This window comes from Canis lupus, chromosome 5, assembly GCF_003254725.2.
Source record: "Canis lupus dingo isolate Sandy chromosome 5, ASM325472v2, whole genome shotgun sequence".
NCBI lineage: Eukaryota > Metazoa > Chordata > Mammalia > Carnivora > Canidae > Canis > Canis lupus.
The window spans coordinates 34,374,832-34,395,293 of NC_064247.1; the positions used below are offsets into that span (position 1 = coordinate 34,374,832).

The 20,462-nt window shown below is 44.0% G+C and overlaps 1 protein-coding gene across 1 annotated transcript in view; it reads left to right on the forward strand.

Moving 5' to 3' along the window:
• The first annotated feature begins 533 nt into the window (after positions 1-533).
• GLP2R (glucagon like peptide 2 receptor) overlaps positions 534-20,462 on the forward strand; it is a 50,192-nt gene continuing 30,263 nt past the window's right edge. Inside the window, exons 1-4 of the mRNA XM_025428790.3 lie at positions 534-1,014; positions 7,652-7,739; positions 9,735-9,839; positions 12,454-12,575. Coding sequence (XP_025284575.2) covers positions 634-1,014; positions 7,652-7,739; positions 9,735-9,839; positions 12,454-12,575 — 696 coding nt within the window. The 5' untranslated portion in view covers positions 534-633. The remainder of the gene's footprint in view (positions 1,015-7,651; positions 7,740-9,734; positions 9,840-12,453; positions 12,576-20,462) is intronic.

Consider the following 20,462-nt stretch of genomic DNA (forward strand, 5'->3'; position numbering starts at 1 on the left):
CTGCCATTTACTGCTGTGTGGCCATGGGCCAGCAGCCTAACCTCTCTGAGCCTCATTTTCTCAGCTGTCAAGTGGAGACCTCCTGGTCGCCTCACAGGGTTATTTGAGGATGAATGAAACAGGTGGTCGTCAGCTGGGTGAGAAAGTGATGTACGTCCCCTGGAAGCCCCTGCCAGGTGGGCTGGGCGGCATCGAGAGGCTCAACGGGGCCATCAAGAGGTGTGTTTGACTTTCCTGCACTTGTAGACAGAACTCAAGCCACCCATTGGGGTTTGGCTTCAGGGCCTGGGCCTGGATCTGCTTTCTCCCTCCAAGCGTTTGCATAGATGGGGATCGGAAGAGACCCTGCCCTTGGGGCATTGGAAAGAAATGGGCCCCCTTGCTCAGATGCCTACTCATACCTGGTGTGAGGCCCATCCTCTTGTGCCAGCTGTTGCTCAGCAGCTGGAACCCGAGGCTCCGGCCCGCGGGCCGTGTGCACAGAGCAGAACCACTGGCTGCCTGGCTTCTCCTCCCGGGCGGCCCTTGCTGAGGAAGTCCCTGGGAGCACAGCTGACTTGGGGAAGGTCTGGGAAAAATTTCCCTGCCTTTGGAAGGAGGGGGGGTGGCCCAGGCGGAGATGAGCCACCGCTGATGAGAAACCCCAGGGAATCATCGGTAGGTGGCCCTAGACCAGTTCAGACGCTCCCTCCGCGCGCGGCGTGGAGAGGGTTTGTGCAAACATTTCCTCGCTGTGCCGGGAGGAATGCAGGAGGAGGCCGCCTCTGGTGCATCTTGGACTATTCCAGAACTGCGCCCTCGCCTGTGAAGTTGCAGGGGGGAAGGCGAGGCCAGCATCGGGCAGGGGCAGCGCCTGGAAGAAGGAAAGGAGAGGACCCCCACCCCGAGTCCACGCTGCCCATGGACACCCCTGCCTGCCCGGGGCCCAGGCCTCTGCCCCCCTCCAGGAAGCGCTCTCCGCCGGCCCCCACGAGGCCCGTGCTCACCCTGCTGCTCCTGGTCTCCGTCAAACAAGTAAGAGCGGTTTATGATTTGGATTGTCACGGCGATTGCTGCCGGGGTCAGTTCTGCATCTTTTCTGATCCTATAGGCAGTTGCGGCCTCTCGTTGGCAATTTGGGAAATATTATTAAGGGTTAAGGCGGGAATGATTAACCCTAATCCTAGTATTCAGAGGTCATCGTGGTTAACGTTTTGGCATATTTCCTGCAAATCCTTTATCTATGTGTGTGTCTGTGTGGCTGAAGTTATGATGCATAAAGTGTTCTGTAGCCTGGTTTTCCCTTTTACACCATTTTATAAGTATTTTCCAATGTTAGGATGAATTCTGTAAATAGCATTTAAACTGGTCCTGTATATCTTGTCTGCTTTTACAATGTTCTCAGGCTTGAGTATTTAGGACTATGGTTTTTTTTTTTTTTCCTCTTCTTTCCTTTCTACTTTTCCTTCTTAGTATAAAAATATAGAATGTTCATTGTTTTAAAAACTAAATGTATAAAATCTGAAGATGCATAAATACCAGCTCTAGATCACTGCTGTCCCACCACCCAGAAATCACCCTTTTTCGCCTTTGGTGGCTTATACTTCTGGACCTCTTTCTGCCATATATTTACAGGTACTTTATTGTTTTTTTTTTTTTTTAACAAGCATAAGATCAGACTGACTATAAATATTATCTCGCTCTCTGCTTTTGTCTTATGGGAATACACTGAAAGCTAAGACAAGCTAACACTTCAATCAAGCGCATGATGTGCTAGGGCCGGTGCCAGGTGTGTCCTCTGTATTAATTTATACCTCACGAGGGAGAAGCTCCTGCTAATCCCACTTACAGATGAGAACACTTTTCTGTATCAGTAAAAGATACCCCCATAGCGTGATGCTTAAGACTTCAATGTTGTCTTGTAATGTATGTAACCAACCTCTTCAGGTGGGCATTCGGGTATCTTGTTTTATTCTTATCCAGGGACACTTGACTTTTGCCCTTTTACCTTTTTAAGCTTCCTTTAAAAAAAGAAGGTTTTATTTACTTATTTGAGAGAGAATGAGGGAGCACAAGCAAGGGGAGCAGCAGAGGGAGAGGGAGAAGCAGACACTCTGCTGAGCAGGAAGGCCGATACGGGACTCGATCCCAGGACCCTGAGATCATGACCTGAGCTGAAGGCCGATGCTTCACTGACTGAGCCATCCAGGTGCCCCTGAGTTTCCATTTTTATACTAGACCATGATGTCCTGTTCATCTGGGAAATGCAAGCCATGAAAGTGCCTTGAGGAAGGGTTCTCTTCTTCCTCTGGTCCATGGGTGGAGTTCGACCCTGTATGTGGCCCTGGGGTTCCAAATCCCGCCTGCCCCCACCTAGGGACGTCGGTTCGTGGTGTCTGATCTTGTAAGTGTTCGCTTCATTGGGCTTTCTTTGTTCTAACCTGGGACCCAACAGGCAGAAAACACCTACCGAATTCTCTGCGTCCGATTTCTCCCACGGACTAAGGATGTGCACCCCGTCGATGGTTTCATGAGATTCCTGCCATGGGGGCTGCCCCTGGGTGAACCACCAGCTGGGTGGTGGTGGGGCCATTGCTGGGAGACTCCACACAGAGCTCACACTCTTGCTTCAACCCTCCGGGCATCTCATGTTCCGGCTGAATCCATGCAACTAGCAGTCTAGCTCCTTTCCCCTTCTACGCGCGATCCTGCATCGATGGTTGCCCACAAGGTGCCAAGCACTGCTGCAGCACTTTGCATTTTCTCCTCAGTCCGTCTGGCTGCAATCCCCACTGTAAGCCTCTCGCAGAAGTGTTATGACGGAGCCCATTTCGCAGTTGGGAAGATTGAGGTTCACGGTTGTTAAGTGACCACCTGCGATTGTGCGGCCTGTGAGCCGCTACGTCTCACTGGAGCAAAGCCCTGGGTTCTCTCTTCCTTAGCATTCCTGGGCAAGCTGCTGACATATGACTATGGATATGTTCCGTCAGCAAAATCTGCAGTTACTCAGGCCGGAGTATGAAGCTGACAAAGCCACACCTTGTTCCTTGCTTCTGGTCTTTTCCTAATCAATACTGTCTCTGTGAGCTGTGTCCCCTCCCACCCCACCCCCATCTGCCACCCAGTCTGTCTTCAGAAACTCTTCCCTCTGTCTGTCCTCCAGGGTGCGTCTATCACCCCGATGAATCCCCCCCCCCGGGTTCTTGGTATTAAAACCCATATTTTTCCTCCATGATGTTTACATTACAAGGCTTTGTGTCGACTTACATGATGGATTTTGTTCACAGATGCTTTCCCTGCATGGAATATAAATGATTGTGGCATGTTTTCTGGCAGGAAGTCTTCCTAAAATTCACTTAATGAGAAATTCTCAGGGATAGTTTAGGTTTTCTAAATTTAAGCAGTCCACCCACCCGCCCTCAACCTCCCCTCCCCGCTTTGGACTCATTTAAGTTAATTAACAGTTGCTTTGGCTTCAAAAAACATAAACTCTCTCTCTAAGGCTCTTTGAGAAGCAAATTTGTGGCTCTTTCTTACATTGTCGATGGGAGCGTAAAAAGGTGCATACTTTTAAATTAAAAAAAAAGAAGAAGAAAACTTGGCAAGGATAGGTTGGCAGTACATTATCAAAGCCCTTTAAAAATGTGTATACTCTAGGACCCAGAAATTCCAGTTGAAAGAATTTCTCCTAAGCAAATAAAGATGTGCTCAAATGTTTGTGAATTTTTTCAGTAGAGCATCGTTTATATTAGCAAGCATCTCAGCCCGTGTAAGTGTTCATCGCTAGAGGATTTGAACACTGAACTGTGTACCACATTCACTCACAGAACATTATGTAGCTGTTAAAACGGTGTTTTAGGAGTATGGCTCTTGCAATGGATTCATATTCACTATGCACCTTCTGGTGAAAGCACAAAACAAGATGATTTCCTTTTTTGGTTAAAATAAAAATGGAAAGAAGGAGAAAAAAGTAAACGGAAGCGTGTACACAGAGAGAAGAGTCCAGAAGGAGATGGTAATTTCTGATACTAACGTTATGATTCAATCTTCTCCCCTTTTGGCTTTCCTGCAATTTTTTTTGTTTGATTTACAGAGAGGCGCCCGCATTCTTGAACAAAGACTACAATAAAATGTATTGAAAGCAACCCACAGAAGGTCTTTTTTTTTTTTACCCACCCCCACCCCCCCCCCCCACCCCGTTTTCCTTGATCCCTCCTCGGAAGAGTTAGTCGCTGATGCTCGTTGCCCACGCAAGGGAAAGAGAAATCCAGATCAAGTCGATTTTTTTCCGGTTAGAAAACAGCCATTTGCATTATTTCCTTTCATCCTTACCTTGTTTGGATCTGGCTGTGATTGAACTTGGATTTGCCTCTTGCATTTTTCGTGTCTTTAGGACAAGTACCTGGGAAGACAGTCTGTTTGTCCAGCTCCCCTAGATTGACCAAATTTGGTGCTTTGTAGGGTTCTTTCTCCTCCTCCTCCTCCTTCTCCTCCTCCTCCTGATCATGGCCATCAGTCTTGGCAAAGGGCAGGGGAGAGGGTCAAATTAGTCTGGGGACAGCTCACGTGCATGACTAATTTTAATTGTCTCTTCCTTGGCCAATTCCAGCGAGGTCCCTGAGAATATAAACAGCACTCTATCCAAGAAAGGGTCTTACTTCAGTGGCTTGGAGATTCTGGAAGCTGATGATTTGGTCATCACCTTCTTTGCTGAACTCGTGAAAAATAATACAGACCCTAGTTATGGTCCCATTAGGATGTTTATTTTCTTAGTGTGTTAATAAACTTCCATATTGACTCTTGTGCCATAAGTCAGAGACAGAAAGTATTATGAGGAGACCGGAACCTAGGAATGAATGCCAATTATTTCCTCATCATTATCGTCATTGTTATTATTTATTGGTTAATCCCATGGCTTCCAAATTGTGTGCTGAGGTCCCTCAAGGCACCGCTGTGAGCTCACAGGGCTGCTCATTTTTCAAGGGAAGCAAAGCGATATTTGACATCTGCCAAAACCCCGCAAATTACTAGCTCGAGGTAGTTCATGGTTTTGGCATTAGATCACGCTTCATTCCCTTTGATGATGTTGTATCTCTGCAAAGCTGGAGTTTTTTCTTTTTCTTTTTTTTCCAGTTGCTGTGATAAAAAGCAAGTACGGCACAAGCATCAATGTGGAATGGGAACAAACAGGATGCTGTCCCATCTGATTGCCAAGTTTGGGAAGTTGTACAATCTCCAGTAGGCACTCAGTTGTTACGATGCAAATATTTAAGTTGGTTGGCCCTACTTCCTCAAAAGAAATGGGACTTTTGGTTTTTCTTCTGGCTTAAGGGTACTGTGGGAAAATGATGGAGTCACTGTGGGCACCATGAATTGAAAAAGTTTGGCAACCTCTGGTCTAATGATGGCTACACCAGCTCTTATCCAAAAAAGTTGGCTGTGTGATTCTCTGGAAAGAATGTAAAGGAACAACACAGACCCCATCATGCATTCCATAGCATTGGGGGCTCGGGCACGCTGGGCAGAAAAGGGAGAGGGTAGACTGGACTAGTTAGTCAGAAGGTGGAAGCTTGCCATCCACTGGGCTTATAGGTGGTTGGGTTTTGGGTTGTTTTTGTTGTTGTTTTGTTTTGTGTTGTTTGGTTTGTTTTGTTGTGGGGGGTATGGGTGAATATAGTGGTTCTGATGCTGACTTTTTTAAAAATAATTTATTTATCTATTAATGAGAGACACAGAGAGAGGCAGAGACATAGACAGAGGCAGAGAGAAGCAGCCTATATGCAGGAAGCCCGATGCGGGACTCAATCCTGGGTCTCCAGGATCACGCCCTGGGCTGAAGGCAGACGCTTAACTGCTGAGCCACCCAGGTGTTCCTGATGCTGACTTTTTGGTGGAACATCTCCCCAGTTTACACTGTGCTTCTCCGCTCTCTGTTGTTACACCTATTGCTACACCTGTTGCTACCCACCTGTCTTATCCCATTCTTTCCGGCTCTCTGCCTGGCCCAAGAAAGAATATGAGTTTGTTACCCCTTGTGAGAGGACACAAAGCCTCAAAGCCAGTTGAACTGGATGATCTTATACCAAATCATGTATCTAGCCCCTCTGTGTTCATCCTTCCTCCAACTCCAACTCCTGCCTGTACTTCTGTTTCTATAGCTGGACAATGAGAACAATAACTTCTGGCCTGTGCTAGGGGTTTGTATTCAGAGATGAAAGACACATCTCGGTCCTCCAGGAATGTATGGGGTCATGAAGGGGATGAACAAATAAATAAACCACCAATGGCAATAGAACACAATGGACTGCAGGACTTAGTCATGTGTGGGGTCACAGGGCACTGGGGAGAAAGGTTCCCAGCTCAAGACTTCAGTCACAGAGGTTGTCAAGTATGACTGGGGGTCATTAGGCTTGAGTTGAGCCTTGGAGGTTGAACCAGGAGTGAGCCAGGTGAAGACGAGGGTAGGAGGGAGGGCCAGTGGGACATGCAAAGATGCAAAGTCATGAAAGAGCATGATTGGGGTCAAGAGGTTTGGGCCAGAGGTGGCTGAGATGTAAAGTCAAATCAGTAGGCCACAGGTGGAAGACTTTAGGCAGGAAAGCTCTGTGGACCTATCCCTCTGGAGCAGTGTGGACCAGGCCAGAGGTGGAGGAAATGGAATGCAGGTTAGGGAGAAGCACAGGACAGAAACTGGTACCTGGTTAGATGATGGGGAGAGAAGCCAAGGACAACTCCTGGTTTCTGGAACAAACCAGAAAGGCTAATGGTGCCAATACTGAACCATTAGGGGATGAACGTCTCTGGAAGCCAGGGACGATAGGGTAAGAACATCACTCGACTTTGTATGACAGCCAGTTATACAGTTGTCTTATCTCTAGCACATTCTAAGTCCTTTAGGGCAGAAGGAAGCTGTGTTTTGCCCATCACTGCATCCCCTTCAGTTCCTCCCGAATGCAACGCCTGGACACACAACAGGTGCTCAAACGAAGATGAGCAAATTGAAGAAAAGAAAACCCCTTTAAACCCACTGTTTTGTTAATAAACAAAGCAAGTGGTGCAGATGCACAATTAGATGTTGTTATACAACTCAAATTATCTGGAAAGCCCAAAAGTGTGTGCTATATTTTTAAGGTTCTAGGGGAGGGAATGTCAGAAAGGAAAAAAAATCCCAAGGCCTCAAGTATAGTAGCAGAGCATCTGTCTGCCCAGTCTTTGATTCTGGACCCACAGGCAGCCAGGTGGGATGGTGCAAGTCCCTGCAATTCTTCCAGCCTTTTCCTGACACATTATTGGATCCTTCTTAGTGTGATGCTTCTCTTCTGGAGATCCATATAATCTTAGGAGCATGCAACTATTCATCTGGTAGGATGTCACATTCAGGATGAGCATATTGCCTCCTCTGGAAATGTCCACCTCACTTGAAGATTTTGGGGGGGGAAGTCTTTCATATCTGTATTAAAATCAATATGATTAGGTTATGGAATGAACATAAAATTTGTATGCATCTTTAACATAAAGCATAAGATGCCAAAGAAGTGCTGTTTCTTGCTGCAGGCCATTATGGTCACGTCAATGGCAGGTTTTGAGACTCGTGATGACATGATCACAAGGCCACCTCTGTAGTGAACAGGGAGTCACCGTGTTTTGTTTTGTTTTGTTTTTCTCTGTCCAGGTTACAGGATCCCTCCTTGAGGAAACAACTCGCAAGTGGGCTCAATACAAAGAGAAGTGTCTGAAAGACTTGCTCAAGGAACCTTCTGGTAAACACGTGTATGAGTTATCTATGGCTGTATAACAAATAGCTCCAAAGCTGAGTGGCTTAAAGCAATCATCATCATCATCATCATCATCATCATCATCATCATCATCATCATTTATAATCTATCACAGTTTCTGTGGGTGAGGAATTCAGACCAGCCACAGGGGGAATGGCTTGGTTTTGGTCTACAGTGTTGAGTTTAGCTGGAAGACTCAGTGGCTGGGGGCTGGAATCATCTGAAGGCTTGTTCACACTTACATCTGATGGTTGATGGTGGCTCCAGCTGAGAGTCCATTGGCCAAAACACTTCCATGTGGCCTGTCCACATGGCCCCAGCTCCTCACAGCATGGTGGCTAGGTTGCCAAGGCAAGCATGACTAGAGGCCATGTTGCCATTTATGACTTAGCCTCAGAAGCTATCCCCTCCAAGCTCAGTTAGGTCAGATGGTTACTAAGGCCTATCCAGGCTCAAGGGAAGGGAGGAGAGAGACCCCCACCTCTCATTATAAAAGAGCATATGAGACAAGATATACATAGATGTGACTATTAATTTAAAGTCATCTATCACAGCACACTCACCACCAAATTGCATGACATGAGCAACTGTCGTAGATTAACCTGGGACTCTACCGGGGAGATAGGTGGGAGGACGTCCTCATCCCCCAGGGTGTTATCTGAATCCGAATCATAACATTTCTCTTATCCAGGTCTACACCAGGTTTAGAAAGTTCTAGCAAATATGTTAATAGTTTGATCAGTCCATGGCCTCTCCTGCCCTCATGCAGACTTTTTGGGTGCATCCCAAGACTTCTTTTTTTTTTGCTATTTTAATAATGAAATCTGCCCCCTCCATCCTCCTGGCTGCTTTCAGATTATTTCATTCAGGGGCACAGAGGAGGACAGGATACCATAAACTCTCTTTCCCTTCTCCTGACCCAAAGAGTCCCAGCCTTCAAGCCATACCCCTCTCCCTCTGAATATTTCTTCAAGCCTAGGCTGGTGGCAATCAAAGCTTGATATCTGTTATAAGGACCACCCCTCTCTTTAGGGAATACAGCTTTCTGAAATCAAAGTAGGGCACGTCCTTTTAATTTGGAGCCATGCCGTGAGCAGCTCGGCCAGGTGAGCACTGCTTCACACAGACCTTGTGCTGACACTTGCAGCCGGCTCCACAGGATGCCCTGAGCCAGCTCATAACCTGGTAGATCTGCATGTGTGGGGTCCTGATGTCAATGATGTGGCCATTCAACCTGAGTGGCCCCTGCAGGCTAGCCCAATTAGGGAGCAGATAGGAACGATGCTCAGTTCCCAGGAGTGAGGAACTTGCATTACGGGCATTTGGGATCCAGCCTGAAACCCCTTAATTTCATCCCAGGAAGCCCATAAGGCTGTGTTGTATGTTTTTAGCATCTCATTGCCGAGTGCCAGTGTATAAATCATCCCCTGGATGCAAATGTCTCATAATGATTATTCGGTTGGTCTTCAAATGGAGCAATATGTCCAGACAGAGATTGTGTCCAATACATGTAGCCAAGAACCTTGATTCTGAAGATCCCCTCCGTCCACTGGTCATTTTGCACATTTTATAGTGAGGGTGTTCCAGCATCTAATTGGTTGAAGGCTTGACAATTCCTTAGGTAATTATGGAACAGAAGGCACTGGCTGAACCACCAAGTGTTCTCCTGACTCTGAGCTTGTGTGAGAGTTCAGCCCATGTAAAATAAACCAACATCAGCGTGACGTGCACGTTGACATAACGGACGGGACCACTGCGAGGGGTCAGGTTGGGTAAACAAAGCCACTGTGCCTAAGGGTGCATTAAACACTCCTTCCTCCCCATGCTGCTCCTCATCTTTGACCTATCTGGACAGTGGGACAGCCATGCTTGTTCCTGCATAGGGTACACCAGCTTCCTGTGCCAGGAAGGAGGCTCTGCCTCCATCAGTGGTGTCGGTGCTCCAACACGGCACTCACCTGGGACCTTTTCTCTCCACAGGGACCTTTTGTAATGGGACCTTTGATCGATATGTGTGCTGGCCTCATTCTTCTCCAGGGAATGTCTCCGTCCCCTGCCCTTCATACTTACCTTGGTGGAGTGAAGGTAGTAAGTCTTATTTTACCATTTTCTGGCAGTTTTCTTAAAGGCTGGTCCCTCTTGGGTAGACTAGCCAGGAAGCAATTAGAGAGAGAGAGAGAGGGGGCTCCAACCAAGTGGTTTTCTCAAGTCTTCTTTCCCCACAGAAGTTTTCCTAAGTTGTCAGTAACATACCTTCTTTCCTCTCCGGACACCTCCTCTTGTCTGCCTGCAGTTCTTCTCTGCCTGGATGTTCCATTAAGGCAATAGTCCTGTTTTATTGGAAGATTAGAGAGTCCAGGCCTGGCTACCACAGAATTTGCTGCAGTGACAGTCATCATGGAGAGGAGGAGGAGAGATTGGGATGCTCACATCTACAACTTTGGAATTGTCAGATAGCTTTGGAAAATGGTGCTACAGGGTAGTGCTTTTAAGTCCCATGGGACTTGGATGAAATCTTTAACCACTCAGCGCAAAGCAAGTGGCTATTATGTAGGACCCCAGGAGCATATCCCACCCTCACCTGCCCCAGCAGCCCAACCTCTTAGCTGGTTTGTTCTGGAAGGGAAGAGAAACAATTACTGGCTAGAACTCTTTTGCCTTTGAAGGCCAACGAACGAGAGAGAAAAAAAAAAAAAACTATTTTCCAGAAACGTAAGTGATTAGAAAGTTCCAGGCAAAACCAAGTGAGAATGCTTTACTGAGCAGGCAAGATGGTGATATTTTTGTATTTAGTTTCAGCTTGGTAAATCATCAGTTAAATTTGGTTTCGATTTTCTGAGGCTTCTGGTGCAAAGAGAGAGTTCCCAAGGAAGAGAGACGCATTTCTGATGGGAGAGCTAGTGACATAGTCTATGGAACTATCCTCTGGTGAAATCCAGCTGGAAGTGACCCAGGAGGTACGAGGATGTGACGTTTAAAGGAAGATACCGGAGTTTGCTGGACCGGAGAGTCTGGATAGTTGAGGAAGCAGCCCTGTGGGAGCCAGCTCGGTGGGGTGGGGCGAGCACTGCACATGGAGTTCAGCGCCTGTCCATCTCTTTTACCCTCTGTGACTTAGGGCAAGTGTCCAGAGCCCTTCTGAGCTGTTTTCTGCTCCGGAAAGTGAAGTGAACAACAGCTACTTTTGAGGCCACAAATGAATAAGAAGGCAGGAAGAGTCAGCCACACAGCAGGTGCTTTGTAAATGGAAATGAGGCTGAGACCAAGGTCAAGCCCCCGGATTCCTTAAAGTCTTTAAGACTCAAATGTCCATGGATCTCAAGGACACATGGAACAGGCCATTTACTCCTGCCCCCACCCCACACTGCTCCTCCACCTACTTATTCTTTTCAAGAGCTAAAAATGGAGGTCCATTCCACCTGAAGGGAAAAAGTGACTAAAAATCTAAACTTACAAAAAAGTTGATTTAAGGGATCCAGAGAATGGGAGCATGATGGTGCAGATGCAGGCAGGGGCAAGAGGAAGAGCCAAGACTTGTCAGATGATGCGGGAGGTGAAGGACAGGGGGCTGGAAGGTGGAGAGGGAAAGAGCTCCCACCCTGCCTGACCCCACCCACACTCACCGTCATCTGGGTGGTGGCCCAGGGCGCCCACTGCTTACATCTAGTGTGTCCCACAAAGAGCAAGCGAGATGACTGTGGCTGTCCTGAAGGGGAAAGAGAGCCAGTAGGAAGTTAGGTCAGAGAGTACTGAGGGCCAGACCTTACAGGACTTTGTGGGAGGCCCAGGAAGGGCTCTGACTTGTTTCCAGAGAGCCTTTGGAAGATTCGGGTGAGGCATGATGTGCATGACTGCCATGTCAGCCGTAGACCATGAAGGACAAGAGTAACTGAATGGTGTTTGAGATGGCAGTTAGACACCCTCGAGGAGACTTCAGGTGGGCAGGGGGAAATACCCCAGGGTATCCATCCATTACACTCAACAAATAGTTACTGTTGGCCTACTCCATGCAGGGTCAGGAGTGGGAAGTTCAATTTCCATTACTTGTTGGCAAGTCCAGTCCCTGGTCTTCTAGGAGGGAGGACGATCCCTTTGGGGAAGGGCTTTGAGAATGGAGCCATCATCGTGGACACAGTGCCAACCTGTCACCTATGCGCACGCATGCACGCACGCACTCGTTTGACCTTCTCCCAAACTGGGGAAGATTGGTACCATTACCGTATTATCCTCAGCTCTTGAAGAAACTAGAAGTCTCCAAGAGTGGGAGGGCCACAAGCTTAAGGCCACCAAGCTTGTAGGTGGCCGAGCAGGCTTCATCTACCCCTTTCTCTCCTTTGTGGCACTGCCTCTTGGGCATCAGGACCCAATGCCCCTCTCTGAACCTATGTCTCCCAGCTGGGCTGCACCTTCCAGGGCTCTCACATTTCTGAGTCACCAGGGACTGTTCTAGCTCTAGAGACTTTGGGTAAACACAGTAGACATTAGTGGATCGTGGTTTGTTACGAAATGCAGAGGCTTCCGTGTTTTTCCTTCCATCCCAAATAAACAGCAGGGATGCTAATGAGCCCCCAAAAGGCAAGTGAAAATCCCTTTTCCCTGGGATTTTCCACAGCTCTGCGGTGAGGATGAGGGCCTCACCACGTGCTCGGGAGTGGGCTGGGTGCTCTGACCTCTCCCCTAGAGCTGTGTTTACTTTCAGAAAACTCAGGAAGGGCCTACAGATACTGCTTGGCTCGGGGTACTTGGCAAATGCTGGAGAACTCCACGGATATTTGGCAGGATGACTCCGAATGCTCCAAGGACCACAGCTCTGAACAGAATGTGAGTCTGCTTGGCCTAGTGATGATGGGCCCTGGGCATCATCCTCAACCACCCTCCACCAGGGCCCCCCTGGTTGGCTCTGGGGGCCACACAAGGAGCCTCCCCCCACTGCTGGTCTGCCCCAGCCTCACCTGGGGAAGGTCCACGGTTGTAGGTAGGTACCTGTGTAGGTCCACAGTAACCTCTGGCAGCCACTGAATTTCTTCTGCAGCAGAGTGAAATAGGCACCTCTGAAGCTGCTCAGTTTCTCACCCCTGGCCAAATACTGGGGTGCAAAAGCATTTACATACTGTGGGTACTTAATAAATCCTGAGCGAATGGTTTCATGGAGACTGGGTCAGGGGTCTGTGCTGGGGTCTGGTCATCAGACTGGTATCTGGTTCCCCATTGATACTGATGTACAGTTAAGGCTGGGATCCAGGTGATCACGGGGGACTCATCAGCAGGTGCAGGATGCCTGAAGCCTCCTCTGGGTTCAGGTCTGCAGGGACCCGAGGGACAGCAAATCAAAAGTCAAACCAGTTCCCACCGGAAGTAAAGATGTCTCTCTTTAGAAAGGTGAGGACTGGGGCATTGCCTCCTCCCCTCTGCAAATAGCCATATTTCCAAGAATTCAAATATTTAAAAAATAACCTCAAAAACATAAAAAAAAACAAACCCCAACTTCTGGCCATGATTGCCTGTGTTTCTAATAATGGATTGACATTTGGCCCAAAAAACGCTAGTGATAGTAGGTCTTTTCTCTTCAGAGTGCTGGTGAACAAAATATGTTCTTACGCCTCATCAGCTGGGGGTTCTTATGTACGATAAATGAGATTGTGTTTTAAAGAGATCGTATTTCTGTGTGTGTGTATATGTGTTTATAATTTTAATATGTAGATTTTAATGATAAAACTCAGTTTTCCATATAGCATATCTCAATTGATATATTTTTTAACATTTTATTTTGAGATATCCAAACACATAGGAAAGTTAAAAAGAATAATAAAATAAATACTCATGGACCCACTATCTAAAGTCAAAATGTATTAACATTCCTCCCCTCTCCCCCATTTGCTTTTGCTTTGTGTCTCTCTTTGGGAAATATTTGACAATGATTTGCAGGCATCATGAGATTTCATCCTTAAATATTATTCATCAGGTCCTTCCTAAGCAAAGACATTATGCTACATAACTGCAATACTGTTATTCCAATTTTTTTTAAATTTTTATTTATTTATGATAGTCACAGAGAGAGAGAGAGGCAGAGACACAGGCAGAGGGAGAAGCAGGCTCCATGCCGGAAGCCCGACGTGGGACTCAATCCCGGGTCTCCAGGATCGCGCCCTGGGCCAAAGGCAGGCGCCAAACCACTGCACCACCCAGGGATCCCCTGTTATTCCAATTAACATCATATCAGCTAATGCTTTATCCATATTCATTCAGATTTCCCCAGTTTTCCCCTCCAATTTTTTTTTTTTTTTTTTTAGCTTTTCATCCCTGGACCAGAGTCTAGTCCAGGTTCACTTCAGTATCTTTTAATCTAGAGTCTCCCTCACCATAGCCCATGATTGGCTTTTCAAAGACCCCCTGAAGAACTTTGTTGCTATTAGACATATTCCTTCCTCTTCTATGTTCCCTTAAGCTGGAAGTTGGGTTTAAAGGCTTGGTATGACTCAATTTAATCCTCATGGGTGCTGTGTATACTGTATAGCATCACCCCAGGAGACCAAAATGTCAGGTGTCACACTACAATGATGTTGCGTGTGATCACTGGATGTTGGTAGTGACAGCCAGATCCCTCCATGATAGGTAGTGTCTTTTCTGTCTGGTCAGTAATTGGTAGGATGCTACTTGGGAACTGTGTGTCTTGTTCCCTAACAAACTTTTATCAGTATTACAACTTTTATTGATGATGCTGACTTGAGTTGATTCGAGCTTTGTCATTTCTTCCATATCTACTAGAGGGCATTCTTCTGATAAGAAGACTCTTTCCTTCTTTTCAATTTCCTATATTGCTATGAATGTACAAATTTCTTTATTTCCTTCTTCTTCTTCTTCTTCTTCTTCTTCTTCTTCTTCTTCTCCTTCTCCTTCTCCTTCTCCTTCTCCTTCTCCTTCTCCTTCTCCTTCTCCTTCTCCTTCTTCTTCTTCTTCTTCTTCTTCTTCTTCTTCTTCCTATTACTACTTTGATGCTCAGCGTTTTTCTAAATTTAACTAGTGAAATGCCTCCAAACTGGCTCTTGTGTTCTTTTGTGATAATCTCTCTGGTCTTGGAGCACTTCCTTATTTTCTGGCACAAGAAGATGGTTCAAGCTCATCTCATGATTTCCCTGTTCCAGGCCCAAATTAGCTATTTCTTCAAAGAGTTCTGGATTCTCTAAGTAGAGGAATGTTATTAGAAACCGAGATTTGAGTGCTAGGTATGTTCACTGCCACTACAACTAGATCCTAAGATCTTTGTAGTATGTAGATTTAAGACATCCCCCGCCCACCCCCCCGCCAAATTTGCAGCACATTTTATCCTTAGACTATATCCCATATTCAGAGTACTGTGTTCATAATTATTTGAAATAATTATTTTCTCCATGTGGTCACGTTATTGGTTGGATACACATTTTTATTCAGTTGTTTCTATTAATGTTAAGGATTTGCTTTCTCTTCTTTCTTTACTTTCTGTCTTTAATTTTTAAAAAGATTTTATTTATTTATTTGAGAGATATATAGAGAGAGCACAAGCAGAAGGAGGAGCAAAGGGAGAAACAGACTCCCCACTGAGCAGGGAGCCCAACAGGGATCATGACTTGAGCTAAAGGCAGATGCTTAACTGACTGAGCCACCCAGGCACCCCCTTAATTAGTTTAATTTAATTTAATTTAATTTAATTTAATTTAATTTAATTTATTTTTAAATATTTTATTTATTTATTCATGAGAGACACAGAGAGAGAAGCAGAGATACAGGGAGAGTGAGAAGCAGGCTCCCTGTGGGAAGCGTGATGTGGGACTCCATCTCAGGACCCCAGGGTCACGTCCTGAGCCGAAGGCAGACACTCAACCACTGAGCCACCCACGTGTTCTCCTTTAACTTTATTTTTAATAAATAAAATATTGACAGGGTTTGAAAGCCAAAATTATATTAAAAAGTACAGTCAGAGGGGCAGCCTGGGTGGCTCAGTGGTTTAGCACTGCCTTCAGCCCAGGGCCTGGTCCTGGAGACCTGGATCAAGTCCTGCGTCAGGCTCCCTGCATGGAGCCTGCTTCTCCCTCTGCCTGTGTCTCTGCCTCTCTCTCTCTCTCTCTGTGTGTCTCTCAGGAATAAATAAATAAAATCTTTTAAAAAAAAAAAAAAAGTACAGTCAGAGAAACCACACTCCAATCACTGCCTCTACCCTATTCCTGCCTTCCCCCTACAGATAAACATTTTTATTATTTTCTGGCTTATCTTTTCCCTCTATTTCCTTCCCTTTTAATCAAATTATAATATACATCTTACGTTTCCTTTTGCAAAACTAAGCAAATATTTGTTTTACCATTTTTCCTACGTTGAAGGAAGTCTAACAGATACCTTATTTTGCATCTCACCTTTTTCACTTAGTAGCATGTCCTAGAAATTATATCAGTACCTACAAATATTTTTCTCTCCATTTTTTTCTTTCACATCTGCATAGTATTCTACTATGTGTTTCTACTATAGTTTTTCAGCCACTCTCCTATAGCCACTAGAGTTATTTCCAATCTCTTATCACTAATGATGCCACCTCGAATAACCTTGTATGCATATGTTGCTTCATATTTGTTAGGATATATCTTTTGGAAGAATCCCAGAAATGGGATTGCTAGATTAAAAGATAGATGCATATATAATTTTATTAAATATATTTTTTAAAGATTTTATTTATTTATTCATGAGAGACACAGAGAGAGGCAGAGACATGGGCAGAGGGAGAAGCAGGCTCCCTGTGGGGAACCCAACATGGGACTCGACCCCAGGACAGACCCCAGGATCATGACCTGATCCAAAGGCAGATGCTCGCTCAACCACTGAGCCACCCAGGTGCCCCTGATTTTGTTAATTATTATCAAATTCCCCTCCTTAAGAGTTGTGCCATTTCCCCCCTCTCTTCAGCAGTGTATGAGAATGCCTATCTCCTCAGTCTTGCCTGGTACACACTGATTATGAAGCATCGCATAAAGATGTGTAAATGACTTAAGATTCACCGGTTGGTACTGAGAGTGAGTTGGACAGTATCTGGGTGTTCTGAGGTCACTAGAGAAGTAACCAGATTTTATTGGAACTCTGAATGTAGATGGGAATTTAAGAAACTCCTCTGAAACAATGCAATTAAAACAACTGTATATTGTTGCCCATCTCTTATCTCCTTGCCCTGACCAATTAATTCAGTACACAATTGTCTAACTTCTTATCACTAGCTCATGCATTTCTTTGCTGGTTCTCTGGTTCTCAGAGCCCACTTAGTCCACAGAAGGGCAGGCCAGAAGCACCAAGGAATTAATGCCCTCGACCCTCTTACCCCACCACAGAACAGCCCTTAACCAATGACTGGCAGGAGTAGGTATGTAAATGTCCAGCTCCCTCAGTCTTAGAGTGGCTAACTCTGAGGTTTCCAGCATTTCCCCATGGGGAAACGGGATTAAGCTCCAGCTGCCCAAAGTAGTAGCTGCCTTGATAACACACCATTTATTTTTCCTAGCTTCTCCTTTCCCCTACTAATGGTTTGTTCACTTTCCATGTAAAGTACTTGCATTTCAATCCTCCTTTCAGGATCTGCTTTGGTGGGGACTCAAGCTAAAACATAGACAAATAAAAAACAAGCAATTCCCCTAGTTTGTTTCCAGAAAGCATAAAACGTGGACATGTTTTTAAAAATAATAATTCAGAAACAGATTATTAGGTTACTTAATTAAATGTGTTAAGCTTATATAGCCAATAAAATAAATGATGTTCAAATGACTCATGAAAGTCTTAATATGTCACCTGAATCATCTATTTAAAGAAATCATGCCACTCTGTATGAAGAAACACTAAACATGTCTCTGCTTTCAAGATATCTATAGTCAATCTAGAAATACAAAACAAATGCAAACAACACATTAATGAATAATAAAACTGATGCCCCAATTTGTTGAAACAGACCACAAGTGCTTTGGGAATTCAGAGTTGACAGTACACAGAGAAGCATTTATGGAAAACTTCTTGTAAGAGGAAAATTGATGCTGGTTTTAGAAGGATAGATTTAGTTTCAAGTTGAAGAGAGACCAACAAGAGAAGTTAGAGTCCTGACAGGATTATAGAGCTCTTGATGGGGTCCATAGAAAATAATTTCAGATAGAAGTATGGTTGAGCTTGATTTAGAAAGATTCAAAGGCTACACAGAGATTTCTGCACCCAGGCCACCATTACAAGAAATGTTAAAGAAAGTCCTTAACATAGAAAGACATACATGTCATATGGAACTTTTTTTATCTATGTAGAGGAATGTAGAGCACCAGAAATAGTAAATATGAAGGTAAACTTTTTTTAATCTTATTTTAAAAATATTTTAAAAGATATGAGTAGTTAAAGTAAAAATAGTAACAATGTATTATGGGGTCTAATATAAGTACAAGAAAAATGTGTGACAATCACACAAAGACCAAGATGAGGGCCATGGCAGTATGATAAGTTAAAGATATACTGTAAACATTAAAGCAACCAGTAAAAAGCAAAACAAAAAGGTATAGCTAGTAGGTCATGGAAGGAAAAATGGAATAAAAAAATATGCTCAAACCAAAATAAGGAAAGAGAACAAAGAAAAGTTGGGACAAAGAGAAAACCAAGGTATTTAAATGCAATCAAATAAGTAATCATATTAAACGTAAATGATCTAAACATCCTAGTTAAAAGAGGTTGTCAGATGGGATTAAGAAGATAAAACAAGGGGTTAGCCCCTGTGGCTCAGCGGTTTAGCTCCGCCTTCAGCCCAGGGCGTGATCCTGGAGACCCGGGATTGAGTCCCACATCAGGCTGCATGGAGCCTGCTTCTCCCTCTGCCTGTGTCTCTGCCTCTCTCTGTCTCTGTCTCTGTCTCTCTCTCTCTGTGTCTCTCATAAATAAATAAAATCTTAAAAAAAAAAAAAAAGAAGAAGAAGAAGGGGGATCCCTGGGTGGCTCAGCGGTTTAGTGCCTGCTTTCGGCCCAGGGTGTGATCCTGGAGTCCTGGAATCAAGTCCCGCATCAGGCTTCCTGCATGGAGTCTGCTTCTCCCTCTGCCTATGTGTGTCTCTGCCTCTCTCTCACTGTGTGTCTTTCATGAATAAATAAAGAAGATCTTAAAAAAAAAAAAAGATAAAACAAAATAAAATCCAACTGTATTCTGTCTACAAGACCCAGACAATTGATTTTTGACAAGAATGCCAAGGCAATTTTGTGGGGGAAAGAATAATCTTATTATTCTATACAGCACCAGAGCAATTGGATACCAAAAAAAAAAAAAAAAAAGCAAAGACAAAACCAAAAACTGAACATCAACCCTTGCCTCACACTATGAAGAAAAATGAACTATAAATGGATCATAGACCTAAATTTAAGAGCTCATTTTATTAAACTTCTAGGAAGAAATCATAGATGAAAATATGAAGGGCCTTGGTCAAGTAAAGATTTTAAAATAAAATACAAAAGGCACAACTATATAAAAAATTTGACAAATTGAACTGTATCACAATAAAAAACTTCTGCTCTTCTAAAGACACTGTTAAAAAATAAAAAGCCAAGCCCCAGAATGGGAGAAAATGCTTGCAAAACACTTATTTGGCAGGAGATTTATACCTATAATATATAAAGAACATTTACAAATCAAAATTAAGACAAACAATCCAATTTAAAAGATGGCCAAATATTTGAACAGACACTTTACCAAATAAGATACACAGATGGCAAATAAGCACATTAAATGATTCTCAACATCGTTAATCATTAGAGAAATGCAACTTAAAACCACAGTAAGACATTACTACTTACCCAATAGAATGGCTAAAATTTAAAAGACTGCTTATATGAAGTGTTAGTAGATTCCAGAGCAGCTGGAACTCCTAATCCACTGCTGGTGGAAACATAAATTGATATAACTTATTTAGAAGACAGTTTGGCAGTTTCTTAAGAGGTTAAAACATACACCATACTACCCCACCGTTCTATTTTTAGATATTTCTTTGAGAGAAATTAAAAACCTCTGTCCACGTAAAGACTCATGCAGAAATTTTCATTTTTATTTGTGAAACCCAATCTCTGAAAACAACTCAAATAAATGTACATTAATCTCAAAATAATTATTTCAAGGGAAAGAAGCCTGATAAAGAAGAAAGAAGAAAGAAAGAAAGAAAGAAAGAAAGAAAGAAAGAAAGAAATCATAGGATTCCATTTATATGGAATTAAATTTTTAAAATTTAAAATTTTAGAAAGTGAAAATTTTAAATTAAAATTTAAAATTAAAATTTTAGAAAGTGAAAATTAATCTCTAATGACAGAACACCATTCACTTGGGCATAAGACAGTGGGAGAGAATGAGAGGATATATATTATAAAGGGTCACAAGGAAACTTTTGGGAGGTTATGAAAATGTTCATTATCTTGAATGCAGTGATGAAATCACAGATATATTCATGTCTAAATTCATCAAGTTTTATTCTTTAAATATGTACAGTTTATGGCATGCCAGGCATGCTTGAATAAAGCTGCTAAAAGTGTTATGTGGAGAAGCGTAAGCCATGATTTAGCAGGTAATACATATTTGCCGTGAGTCCTTGAACAAAAATGTATTGAGAAACGTAATCTTGATGGCAAGTAGCATGATGAATTGGGTAAGAGGTGGGATTCCGCTGGAAAATCACAACAACACAGACTTTCCAG